Source organism: Ictidomys tridecemlineatus, chromosome X (genome assembly GCF_052094955.1).
Source record: "Ictidomys tridecemlineatus isolate mIctTri1 chromosome X, mIctTri1.hap1, whole genome shotgun sequence".
In the NCBI taxonomy this organism is placed as follows: domain Eukaryota; kingdom Metazoa; phylum Chordata; class Mammalia; order Rodentia; family Sciuridae; genus Ictidomys; species Ictidomys tridecemlineatus.
The window spans coordinates 62,225,393-62,238,651 of NC_135493.1; the positions used below are offsets into that span (position 1 = coordinate 62,225,393).

At 32.0% G+C, this 13,259-nt stretch overlaps 1 protein-coding gene across 2 annotated transcripts in view; it reads left to right on the forward strand.

Annotated features, from left to right (window-relative positions):
• Positions 1 to 13,259, forward strand: part of Hdx (highly divergent homeobox) — a 108,612-nt gene that overhangs the window by 49,692 nt on the left and 45,661 nt on the right. For both annotated transcript variants that reach the window (XM_005328835.4, XM_040282691.2), the window contains one exon: positions 13,022 to 13,168. In XM_005328835.4, coding sequence (XP_005328892.1) covers positions 13,022 to 13,168 — 147 coding nt within the window. The remainder of the gene's footprint in view (positions 1 to 13,021; positions 13,169 to 13,259) is intronic.

Below are 13,259 nucleotides of genomic sequence, written 5' to 3' on the forward strand. Positions count from 1 at the left end.
TGGATTAAGTCACCTGTTCAAAAAAAAATTAAAAACCTTCTGTGCAACAAAGGAAATAAGAACATGAAGAGAGAGCTTACAGAATGGAAAAAAAATGTTATTGGATACTCTTCTGACAGAGGATTAATATCCAGGATATATAAAGAATTTAAAAAATTAATACCAAAGAAAAACCCAATCAATAGACAAATGAACTTAACAGAAATTCCTCAAAAGAAATACAGATAAACAACAAATATATGAAAAAATGTGCAATGTCTTTAGTAATCAGAGAAAAGCAAATCAAAATTACACTGAGATTACATCTCCCTTCATCTAGAATGACAATCATTAAGAATTCAAATATAGTAAATGCTATTGAGGATGCAGGAAAAAAGGAACACTAATAAACTGTTGATGGATTTGTAAATTAGTGCATCCACTAAGATAATCAATATAGGGGTTCCTCAAAAGACTAGGAATGGAATCACCATATAGACCCACCTATGTCATTGCTTGGTATTTACCCAAAAGAACTAAAATCAGTGATACATGTATAAAATACATGTATAAAATAGTGATACATGTATGTCCATATTTATAGCAGCCCAATTCACAATAGCCAAGTTGTGGAAATAAACTAAGTGTCCATTGGTAAATGAATGGATAAACAAAACTGTGACATATATGAATAGATAAATAAAATGTGTGTGTGTATATACATTGTGTATATGGATTTTTTATTTTTATTTGTTCCAGTTAGTTATACATGACAGCAGAACGAATTTTGATTCATTTTACACAAATGGAGCACAACTTTCATTTCTCTGGTTATTTTATACAAAATATAAGGTCACATCATTTGTGCAATCACACATGTACCTAGGGTAATGATGTCCATCTTTCTTACTCCTATCCTCCCCACTCCCCTCACTACTCTCTGCCCATTTCAAAGTTTCTCCATTCTTCCCTTGCCTTTCCCACCCCATTATGGATCAGCACCCACATATCAGATATTGGATTATTTCACTTAGCACAATATTTTTCAATTCCATCCATTTACCTGTAAATGTCATAGTTGTATTCTCTTTTAATGCTGAGTAATATTCCATTGTGTATATATACCACAGCTTCTTTATCCATTAGTCTATTGAAGGGCATCTAGGTTGGTTCCACAGTTTAGCCATTGTGAATTGAGCTGCTATAAACATTGATGTGGCTGCATCACTGTAGTATGCTGAGTGGGATAACTGAGTCAAATGGTGGTTCCATTCCAAGTTTTCTAAGGAATCTCCAGAATGCTTTCCAGAGTGGTAGCACCAGTTTTCAGTTCCACCAACAATGTATGAGTATACCTTTTCCCCCACATGCTTGCTAATGCTTATTCTTGCTTATATTCTTGATAACTGCTATTGGGACTGGAGTGAGATGAAAACTTAGGGTAGTTTTGATTTGCAATTCTATAATTGATAGAGATGTTGATCATTTTTTCATGTTTGTTGATAAATTGTATATTATCTTCTTCTGAGAAATGTCTGTTCAGTTCCTTAGGCCATTTATTGATTGGGTTCTTTTTCTTTCTTCTTTTTTTTTTTGATGTTAAGTTTTTTAAGTTCTTTATATATCCTGGATATTAGTGCTCTATCTGAGACACCTGTAGCAAAGATTTTCTCCAATTCTGTAGGCTCTGTCTTCACATTCTTGATTGTTTTCTTTGCTGAGAAAGAGCATTTTAGTTTGACTCCACCCCATTTATTGATTCTTGGTTTTATTTCTTGCACTTTAGGAGTCTTGTTAAGAAAGTCAGGACCTAATCCGACATGGTAAAGATTTGGGCCTGTTTTTTCTTCTGTTAAGCCCAGGGTCTCTGGTTTAATTCCTAAGTCCTTGATCTACTTTGAATTGAGTTTTGAGTATGGTGAGAGATAGGGGTTTAGTTTCATTTTGTTGCATATGGATTTCCTGTTTTTTCAGCACCATTTGTTTAAGAGGGTATCTTTTCTCCAAAGAATGTTTTGGTCCCCTTATGTAGTATGAGATAACTGCATTTATGTGGGTTTGTCTCTGTGTCTTCTATTTTGTACCATTGGTCTACCTATTTTGGTGCCAATACCATGCTGTTTTTGTTACTGTAGCTCTGTAGTATAGGTCTGGTATTGTGATACCTCCTGCTTGACTCTTGTTGCTAAGGATTGCTTTGGCTATTCTGGGTCTCTTATTTTTTCAAATGAATTTCATGATTGCTTTTTTTATTTCTATGAGAAATGTTATTGGTATTTTCATTGTAATTGCATTAAATCTGCATAGTGCTATCCAAGAACATAGGAGATCTTTCCATCTTCTAAGGTCTTCTTCAATGTCTTCCTTTAGTGTTCTGTAATTTTCATAGTAGAGGTCTTTCACCTCTTTTGTTACATTGACTTCCAAGTATTTTATTTTGGGGGGGGGGATGGTTACTGTGAATCGGGTAGTTTTCCTAATTTCTCTTTCAGAGGTTTCATCACTGAAATTCATGTGATTTATGGGTGTTGATTTTATATCCTGCTACTTTGCTGAATTCATTTATTAATTCTAGAAGTTTTCTGGTGGAATTTTTGGATCCTCTAAATTCTGAATCATGTCATTGTCAAGTAGTAATAGTATGAGTTCTTCTTTTCCTATTTGTATCCCTTTAATTTCTTTTGTCTGTTTACTCTGGCTAGAGTTTCAAGGACTATGTTGAATAGAAGTGTTGAAAGAAAGCATCCCTTTCATGTTCCAGTTTTTAGAGGGAATGCTTACAATTTTTTCTCCATTTAAAATGGAGAAAATAGATAGCTTTTACAATAGAGTTTTATTATATCATCAAGAATAATATAATTTTCATTTGCAGGAAAATGGATGGGACTAGAGAAATCATGCTAGGTGAAACTGGGCATACTCATAAATTCCAAAGGTTATAGGTTTTATCTTTTATGTGGAAATTAGAAAATAGTGAATTCATGAAAATAGAAGAGAGATCAGTGGAGTGGAGGAAGGGGTAAAAGGGAGGAGAAAAAGGGAGATACAGGGGAAGGAAATGGACAAAATTATGAACTGTGCATGTATGATCATATCACAATGGATCCAATATTGTGTATAATTGTAACAACAATTTTAAAAGAACAAGTGATTCATGGCATATGTGTATGTATATATATATAAATGTACACAATATAATGTACTATTTATATTACACTATATGTGTGTGTGTATATATATATATATATATATATATATATAAATTTGAAAAAAAATTAGTCAGATTAGATTTTTCTCCCAGAAAAATCCATGAAAGAGGATTTTTTATGAGACCTTATATTCAGTGTCTTATAGATAAGAAGATATTTTCACTGGAAACAGGGTTGGTATAAAAAGAGAGGAATGATATATCTCTAGCATAATGTTTTGAAAATTCATATGCATAATATAAATTTTGAATACATTGCTAAAAGAAAAATGTACTAGACCTGATTTTAAAATATCATTGTTTAGAAAAAAGATAACATTTGTTTTGTACATTTGGTTTTACTGAGGTATAGAAACTTTAAAAATAAAAAAAGAAAGAAAACTATTATTTTTGACTATTATTATTGTATTTTTGGTACACATTAATTTTATTTATTGTTATATTTCTGCATCTGCATTCATTGTTGATTGATCATGTCTATCTATCCCTTTTTCACTTTCCCAACTCCGCATCAATCTTTCCATTCCCTAGTATACTCTCTTCTACATTCAGAGCCACAATTTTTAGTTGCCCACATATGAGAACATAATACTTGTCTTTTTATGTCACGTTCATTTCACCCAACATGATGTCTTATATTTCTGACCATTTTGTTTCAGAAGACAGGATTTCATTCTTCTTTATGGATGAATAATACACCATTGTGTATATATACCGCATTTTCTATATCCACTCATCTGTTGATGGACACCTAGTTTGATTCCACAAATTAGCTATTGTGAATAGGATCACAATAAACATGAGAATGCTGATATATTTTTTCATTCTGATTTTATTTCCTTTGGAATTATACTTAGGAGTAGTATAGCTGAATGATATGGTAGTTTTATTTTTTGATGTTCTTCCATATTGCCTTCCGAAGCTGTATAATTTTTATATTAACACCAATGGTGAATAAGGTTCTCTTTTCTATACATCCTTGAGAGCATTTGTTATTTTTAACTTTTTCATAGCACCCATTAATATTGGAGTGAAATGTTAACTCATTGTAGTTTTGATTTGCATTTTCATGGTGGCTAATGATATTGAGCATATGTTCATGTATTTATTGTATTCCTTCTTTTGAGAAATGTCTCTTCAGATGATTTGCCCATTTTCCATTGGATTGTTTGTTTTATGACATGAAGCTACTTGAGTGCTGTATGAATTGTAGATATTAATCCTCCATCATGTGAGTAGTAATATATTCATCCATTCTGTAGGTTGTCTCCTCATTCTGTTGTTTGTTTCCTTTGCTATGCCAAAGCTTTTTAATTTGATGTACTCTCATCTGTAAACACTTGCTTTTGTTACCTTGGCTATTGGAATTTAATCCAGAAAATTATTGCCTTTATCATTATCTTGAAGGGTTTCACCTATGTTTTCCTCTAGTCATTTCAGAGATTGAGGACTTACATTAAGATTTTTAATCCATTTGAGTTGATTTTTATACAGAGTGAGAAATAGTGTTCGAGTTTCCCATCTTCTGCATGGGCATGCATATCCAATTTTCCCACACCCTTTGTTAAAGAAACTGTCTTTTCTCCAATGTTTTTTTTTTTGCATGTTTGTTGAGAATCAGTTGACTGTAGATGTATAGATTATTTATAGATTCTCTATTTTGTTCCATTGGCTTATGTATCTATTTTTATGCCAATATGCTGTTTTCGTTGGTAAGGCTCTGTAGCATGTCTTAAAATCAGGAATTCTGATACCTCCATCCTTATTTGTTTTGCTCAGGATTGATTTGGCTATTCTGGTTCTTTCATGTTTCTATATGAATTTTGGTACTTTTTGTAGTTGTGCAAAAAATGTTTCTGGTTATTTTGACAGAAATTTCATCGAATATGTAGATCACTTTGGGTAACATGAATATTTTAACAATATTAATTCTTCTGATCCATAAACATGAGAGACCTCTCCATCTTCTATACTTGTTTGTTCAGGGATTTTATTATGAAGATATGTCGAATTTGTCAAATGATTTTTTGCATCTATGAAGGTGATCAAGTGATTTTTGTCACTTATTCATTATATTTGATGTATTTTGTTTATTGACTGTGTGGAGAAGCATCTTGCATCTCTGGAATGAAATTGTGGTATGATCTTTCCAATATACTGTTGAATTTGATTTTCTCATATGTTATTTAGGATTTTCACATCTGTTCATCAGTTTATAGTTTCTGTGTGAGTGTGTGTGTGTGTGTGTGTGTTTGTGTGTGTGTGTGTCCTTGTACGATTTGGGTAACTGTGTAATGATGTCCTCATAGAGCGTTTTGGATGGGTTCCTTCCCTTTCTATTTTGTGGAATAATTTGAAAAGCATTGTTTGCTTTAAAAGTTTGGTAAATTTCAGTACTGGAACCATCTCATCCTTGATTTTTACTTGTAAGTCTTTTTATTGCTATTTCAATATCTTATTTTCTTAACAATCAATTCTAGTTTTTTGTGTCTTTTTGGTTCAATTTTCATAGGTCATATGTGCCCATAAATTGGTACATTTCTTCTGAATTTCCTAGTGTGTTAGCATATTTTTTTCAAAATAATCACTAATGATCCTTTAAGTTTCTGTGGTGTTAATTGTAATGTTTCGTTTTTTTATATTTATTTTATTTTTTATGTGGTGCTGAGGATCAAACCCAGGGCCTTGCACATGCATGGTGAGCGCTCTACCACTGAGTCACAACCACAGCCCCATAATGTTTCCTTTTGAGATCTAATTCTCTCTCTCTTAATTTAGCTAAAGGTTTATCAATTTTTAAAAAAAAATATTTTTAAAGAAAAACTCTGTTTCTTTTAGTTAAGCTTTAATCTTATTTTTTAAAAAATATAGTTTTAGATGGACAGTATTTATTTATTTATATTTGGTACTAGGGATCTAACCCAGTGCCTCACGCATGCTAGGCAAGTGCTCCACCACTGAGCTATAGCTACAGGCCTGCTTTAATCTTTATTGTTTCTTTTCTTCTAGTAATTTTGAGTATGGTACATTTTCACTTTTCTGAGATCTTGGGATGCATCATTAGGTATGTATTTAAGATCTATTTTTTAATATTTAATATTATTTTAGTTGTAGGTGGGCACAGTATCTTTATTTTATTCTTATGTGGTGCTAAGGATCGAACCCAGGGATTCACACATGCTAGGCAAGCGCTCTACCACTGAGCCAGAATCCCAGCCCAAGATCTATTTTTTAATGTAGGCTCTCACTGATATTAATTTTCCTCTTAGTACTGCTTTCGTTTTATACAGCAAATTTTGTATGTTACTTTCCATTTTCATTTGTTTCAAGTAATTTTTAATTTCCTTTATAATTTCCTCAATTACCATCAAGCTTGCAAGTGTGTTGTTCAATATTCATGTGTTTGTATAATTTCTAAACTTCTTCATGTTGTTGATTTCTAGTTTTATTCCATTGTGATCAGGAAAGATATAGGATATGATTTAAAATTTTAAAATTTGTTTTGTTCACTAATGCATAGTCTATTCTGATGAAAAGAATATTTGTTCTACACCTATTGGATGAAACAGGATGTAAATGTTAAGTCCATCTGATCTGCAATGTAATTTAACTTTGTTTTTTCTTTGTTAATTTTCACCTGACTGATCTATCTGTTGGTGAGAGTGTGGTATTGAAATCCCCCACTGTTATGTACCAAAGCCTGTATCTCTCTTTAAGTGTAATAGTATTTGCTTTATTAGATTGGGAGCTCCAAAGGAAGGTACATATAAATTTACAATTGTTATATATTCTTGAGTAAGTGATCCTTTGATCATTATATAGTGACTTTCCTGGTCTCTTCTTGTAGTTTTCATACTGGTGTCTATTTTGTTATATGAATAGCTATTCCTGCTTGGTTTTAGATTCTTTTTACTTGAAATATTGTTTTCTATCCTTTCACTCTCAGTCTGTGTGTATCCTTACCAATGATTTGAGTTTCTTGCAGGCAGTATAATTGCTGGCTTTGGTTTTTTAGTACATGCAGCCAGTCTGTCTTTTAATTGGAGAATTAAGACCATTTGTACTTAGAGTTATTAATGGTAGTTATGAATTATGCATATCATTTTCTTGAATTTCTTCTTATTATTTGAATATTCAACTTACTCAACTTCATCTTTTGATGGTTTACTATACCATTACTGCTTGATCTTTTTACATTTCTCATTTTTATATCTCTGGATCTAATGGGATTTATACTTTCACATGCTATCATGGTGGTAGTTCTCTTTCTTCCACTTCAGAATGCTGGACTCTCTTAAGCATTCTTATTAGTAAGACTAGTCTGGTAATCATGAATTTATTCAATTTTTGCTTATCTTGGAAGCTATATATTTTTCATTTGATTCTGAAATATAATCTTTCTATATGTAGTAATCTTGGTTGAAGTTATTTTCTTTCAGGACTTGCAATATATCCTTTCATATCCTCCTGGAATAGAGTGTTTCTGCTGGAAAGTCCACTATTAATCTAATGGATTACCTTTAATTGTGTCTTGGCAATTCTCTTATGCAGATTTTAAAATTTCTTGTTCTTAACGTCTCACAAGCCCCTCCTCATTGTGTTACTGCAGTTAATGTACAGTATTCAAACAACCCTCTTTATCATGGGCACTAAGTGCAATGTCTGCTCATCTCTGAGTAACAGGACTCAGTACTCTGCTGTACCACAAAATGATTTAAACAATCCAATCACATCTTCCTGTGGAAATCAAGGATGACACACAAAACCTGCCTCCCTCAACCCCTGCTTGTTCATGCCATTTCCAAGTGCAACCTCATGTGGTCCCATGTAGCATACAGTATTCTACAGCAGTAAGAATATGTAAGTAATATAATTCAGTTGATCTATGACCTGTGTTGGGATATAAGTTTATATATTAATTTTCACCTGACTGGTCTATCTGTTGGTGAGAGTGTGATATTGAAATCCCCCACTGTTATTGTACCAAAGCCTGTAGCTTATGGCCATCCTCATAACTCTAAGACAGTACTCCCTTCCTCACAATATGAAAAAAGTAGTCATCAAAACACACTAGTAGAAATTACACATCATAATTATTGAAAATATAAAATAAGATATATGTTCATGGATATCTGTCTCAGCATTATTTTTTAATACAAGTAACATAAAATAACAAAATGCCCAGTAAAAATAACTATATTGTATAGTATATATAGGATACAGTACAACATTTTAGCTATAAAACAAACAAAAAACTACCCTTTACTTTTACTTTGTGAGATGTCCACAAAATAAAAAACAACTATCCCATGAACCAGAAATTCCAGTTCTATGTATATATGCAAAAGTTTTGAAGGTAGGATCTCTAAGAGTCATCTACCCGTAATCATTGCAGCATTATTCCTGGTAACCAAAATATGAAACAACTTAAATGTCCACTGAAAGAAGAATGAATAAAGAAAATATGGATGGCATGGGGTGAAATATATATATATTCATTATCAAAAATGGAAATACTGTCATTAGTGACAACCTTGGTGAACCTGGAGGACATTATACTCAGTGAAATTAAACCAGTCACAAAATGATGAATACTGCATTATTCTTATTTTTATTTTTAGTTGTAGATGGACACAATACCTTTACTTTTTCTGTTTATTTATTGATTTCAAATACTGCATTATTTAACTTACATAAATTATCTTTTTAAATAGTCAATTATATAGAAGCAGAGACTGGGAAAGCGGTTTCTAGCAGCAGCAGCAGCAGGGAGATGGGAATAGTTAGCATATATCCATTGTATATGAAGTTTAAATTTCATAGAATGAATAAGTGCTAGAGACATTCCAGACAAAACTGTGCCTATAATAATTAGTAGTATATTGTACACTTAAATTTTTATTGAGAAGTTTCGTCTCATGTTAAATGTTTTTACCACATAAACACACACACACACACACACACACACACACAGATTAAGGTATATCTATCTACATTGATATTGAAAGTTTTCATGGCACAATATTGAGTGGAAAAATTTGTAATATCAATCCATGTGTTGTGGTTTTTATAAGAATATGTGTGCATTTTTATCCTGAAATGCTACTGAAGAAATTACTAATGGTGGCTGTTTTTGGTGTCAAGATTGTGGGTTTACAACTAAGGAAGGGAGCAAGATTATAGCACATTTCATAACTTCCTGATTATCTGACTCTGTTTTGTTACAAGGGTTAAAGGTGTAGCTCACTATACAGCTTGTCCAAGGCCCTAGGATTGATCTCCAGCACTGGAAAATAAATAAGTAAATAAATAAATACATGTAAAACACATGATCCTTGCTGATTAAGGAGTTTATAATCTAGTGGAGAGATGAATAAAATTTTACAAGGTAAGTTTGACATCTCAACAGCATGAACTATCATCAAAACTGAGGTTCTGGATAGGGAATGGTAGTGAATGAATAAAAACTAATGAAGGAATCTGAATGAAGTATTACTTGAATTAGAAAACTTACCTCAACATTATAAAGACTATGTATCATATCAAATGGAGAAAAACTGAAAGCCTTTCCTTTAAAATCAGAAATTAAGACAAGGATGTCCACTCTCACCACTTCTGTTCAATATATTTCTTGAAACTCTATCCAGAGCAATCAAGCAAGAGAAGAAAATTAAAGGGATACAAATAGGAAAAGAAGAAGTCAAATTATCTGTTTCCTGATGACATGATCCTATATCTAGAAGATACAAAAAATCCACCAGCAGTCTCCTAGAGTGATAAATATATTCAGTAAAGTAGCTTGATATAATATTAATGTTCATAATTCAGTATCTTTCCTGTATTTCAACAGTGATTCTGCTAATAAAAAATCAAGAAAATCATCCCATACACAATAACATCAAAGAAGATACATGGGAATTAATCTTACCAAGGAGGTGAAATATCTCTACAATGAAAATTACAGAACGCTGAAGAAAATTAAAGAAAATCTTAGAACATGGCACAACCTCCCATGTTCTTAGATAGGGAGAATTAATATTGCCAAAGTGGCCCTACTACCAAAAGCAATATACAGATTCAATGCAAGACCCATCAAAATATTTGTTGTCATTCAAAAGAACTTCATCTAGGTACAAATATATAGCTCAGTTCCACATTTAGCTAAGATGTATACTTAGAAAACTCTGCACCCCGTATCAGACTTTTGTCACTTAATGTTATTTTTAAAAGAAAAGCAAAGGACTTAATTAATTCCCAGAAGTATCATTGAGGTTTGTGAAACGGCCAGAAGATTTCTGTTGTATGTCAATATGAGGTGAGCAAAGCCACCAAAATTATCTGGTTACTTGTGCCAAGCCTCAGCTTTCACCTAGATTTCCTGGGTTATTAGAACTCTACTCTTTTCTCAAAATATACAAAATAATTGCCTGTCTTTACCTGAACCACAGCTAACTCTTCAGGATGCTAATAAAAATAAAGGTGCTTGAGATTCCAACAGAAAGATAAAACTGACTTTAACTTTAGTCTTACATAGAGAAAACATCACTTTCTCCTTTAAATGTCCATTTTTCCCCTTTTCTAAATGGGTATTCAGTTTTAATTCTAATTGATTTTTATTACCTTATTTATTTTCTTAGTTAAAATATGCTCTTAGGGAGCTTTAAAAATAAACGCTCTTCCCCAATAAGCTTCTACTTAATAGGCATTGTCATAAAAGGTCGCCTTTAGCATTGCTAATGCTAAGACCCCAGCACATTTCTAGCAAATCAAATCAGGTTTTATTTAGTTCAATTTAAGGGATGAATCAGCTTTGCATGTCCTCTAAATGAATTACAAATTAATTGGCTGAGTGTGTTCAGTGTTCTGTTCATTATTCCTTCCATTCTGACAGTAATGCAGCTTAACTTGCAGTGGAGATTTTGGTGCAATGGAAAATTATGGGTATATTTATGTTGGCTGTTTTGATGAATTATTTGGAACTTCCTAGAATTTTATATTGTTTATGTTTTTCTAACTTTTGAGAATTTAAGCTACACAATATTGTGCAGTTGATGTAGGATGAGCTCTTAATATGATCGTCAGGCTGTTAAAAAATAAATAAAACAATTTAGGGCTATTCCTCTTGAAGATAAAAAGCTGAGATGACATGTTTTGATTCATTTATTGGGAATTTGTAATTTAGTATTTGGAAAAATAATACATGTTACTCAGGGGTTTTTTTCAAGTAAGGAGAAAAGATATACCTAATGATCAAATATATTAATAGATACATCACTCTTGTTACTAAGCTGAGAATTCACATATTACTTTTCCTCCTTGTGGCTAAAATTAATTTAAAACATACTTGTTCCCAATTGTTTAGTATTACATCATTTTTAGCTATTGTAATTTTTTAAAGTCATGAGTTATTGTTTTATATATAATTTTCCACTGTTACCCAAATATGATTTAGGAAGGATTCCATTTTAGATTTCATTTAGAAAAGAAATGTTAAAAGCCATCTATGTCTAGGAAGTGTGTGATATCTTGCCTCTCTTTTGGACCAGACAGTATCTTCTTAGACAGAAGGCAGCAACAGAAACTCACGCCTCATGCCATGGTTTTCAACATTTGCATTAAACTCACATTTACAGTCAATTTCTCTCTCTCTCTCTCTCTCTCTCTCTCTCTCTCTCTCTCTCTCTCTCTATCTATCTCTCTCTCTCTCTCTCTCTCACACACACACACACACACACACACACACACACACAGTCTCTTTTCTCGCACCACAATATACAGATACACAGACAAATACCCAGACACACATAGTTTCAATTAAAGTCCATTTTTGGATTTTTCCACTACCCATTGAGATAATTGGAGAATTCATAGGGATAAAGTCTGTAGAAAAAATCAGAGCTATTTATGTTTCTAACTCTGTCATGGACTCTATATGCCCTTATTGAATGAGTCCTTTGACCTTTATTTCCTGAAACCTTATCAGCAAAATGGAGGTCATTATCCTATCATGTTTCTAATTTACTTCCTATGGTTGCCTCTAGGATTCATTGAATTAAAACAATGTAAAGCCCTTAGTTTATAGAATAAAAAAAATTGAGAACAAAAAGGTTAGGTTTATTGTGAAAAATTTTGAAATCATAAATATGTTTGCTTTCTTAAAGCTATATTATCCTCTTAAATTTCAATTACTTACCTTTAAAATTAATTACAATATAACTAGAAGGTTTGTATGGTAAATCTAGATTAATTTATCAAAAGGCACTGATGTGATCATATCTTTGGTTTTTATCTGTGTGTAGTATTTGAATGTGAATGTGTTTTATACAAAAAAATGAAGAAATATATATATTAAATGTTAGCAAGTATTATTTACAAATTCGGGGTGACTTATATTCTTATTTATCTACATTTTTGACAATTAATAAGTATTATTTGTGTAATTATAATTACTCAAAACCAACATTTTAAAAATTTCTGATAAAAACCCAACTCTTGGCTAGGATTGTGGCTCAATGGTAGAGCATCCACCTAGCACATGTGAGGCCCTGGGTTCGATATTCAGCACCACATAAAAATAAATTAAAAAAATAAAGATATTGTTTCCAAATACAACTAAAAATAAATATTTTTTAAAAATCCAACTCTTCATCCTAGCACATCAGAAATAAAATAAATGAAAATACTCATTTTCAAAATAAGGAAACAGAGAATTATGAAATGAATTTACCTACTAGTTTACATTTAAAGTAACAGTATAGCTCACCCTGATGACCCTTTCTATAGCACTGCTTTCTTTGTTTATTCTAATTTTTTAATAAAAAATGTATTGTTTAGCTACAGGACCGTACTCAGTTCAGTGATCGAGACTTAGCCACCCTGAAGAAATACTGGGACAATGGTATGACCAGCCTGGGCTCTGTTTGCAGAGAGAAGATTGAAGCTGTTGCAACTGAATTAAATGTTGATTGTGAAATAGTTCGGGTAAGGCATTTTCAATAATTGTCATGCTATAGATGATGAGTGGTATAAATGAAAGCTTTAAAACACCACACAAAGTGCTAAAAACAATGCC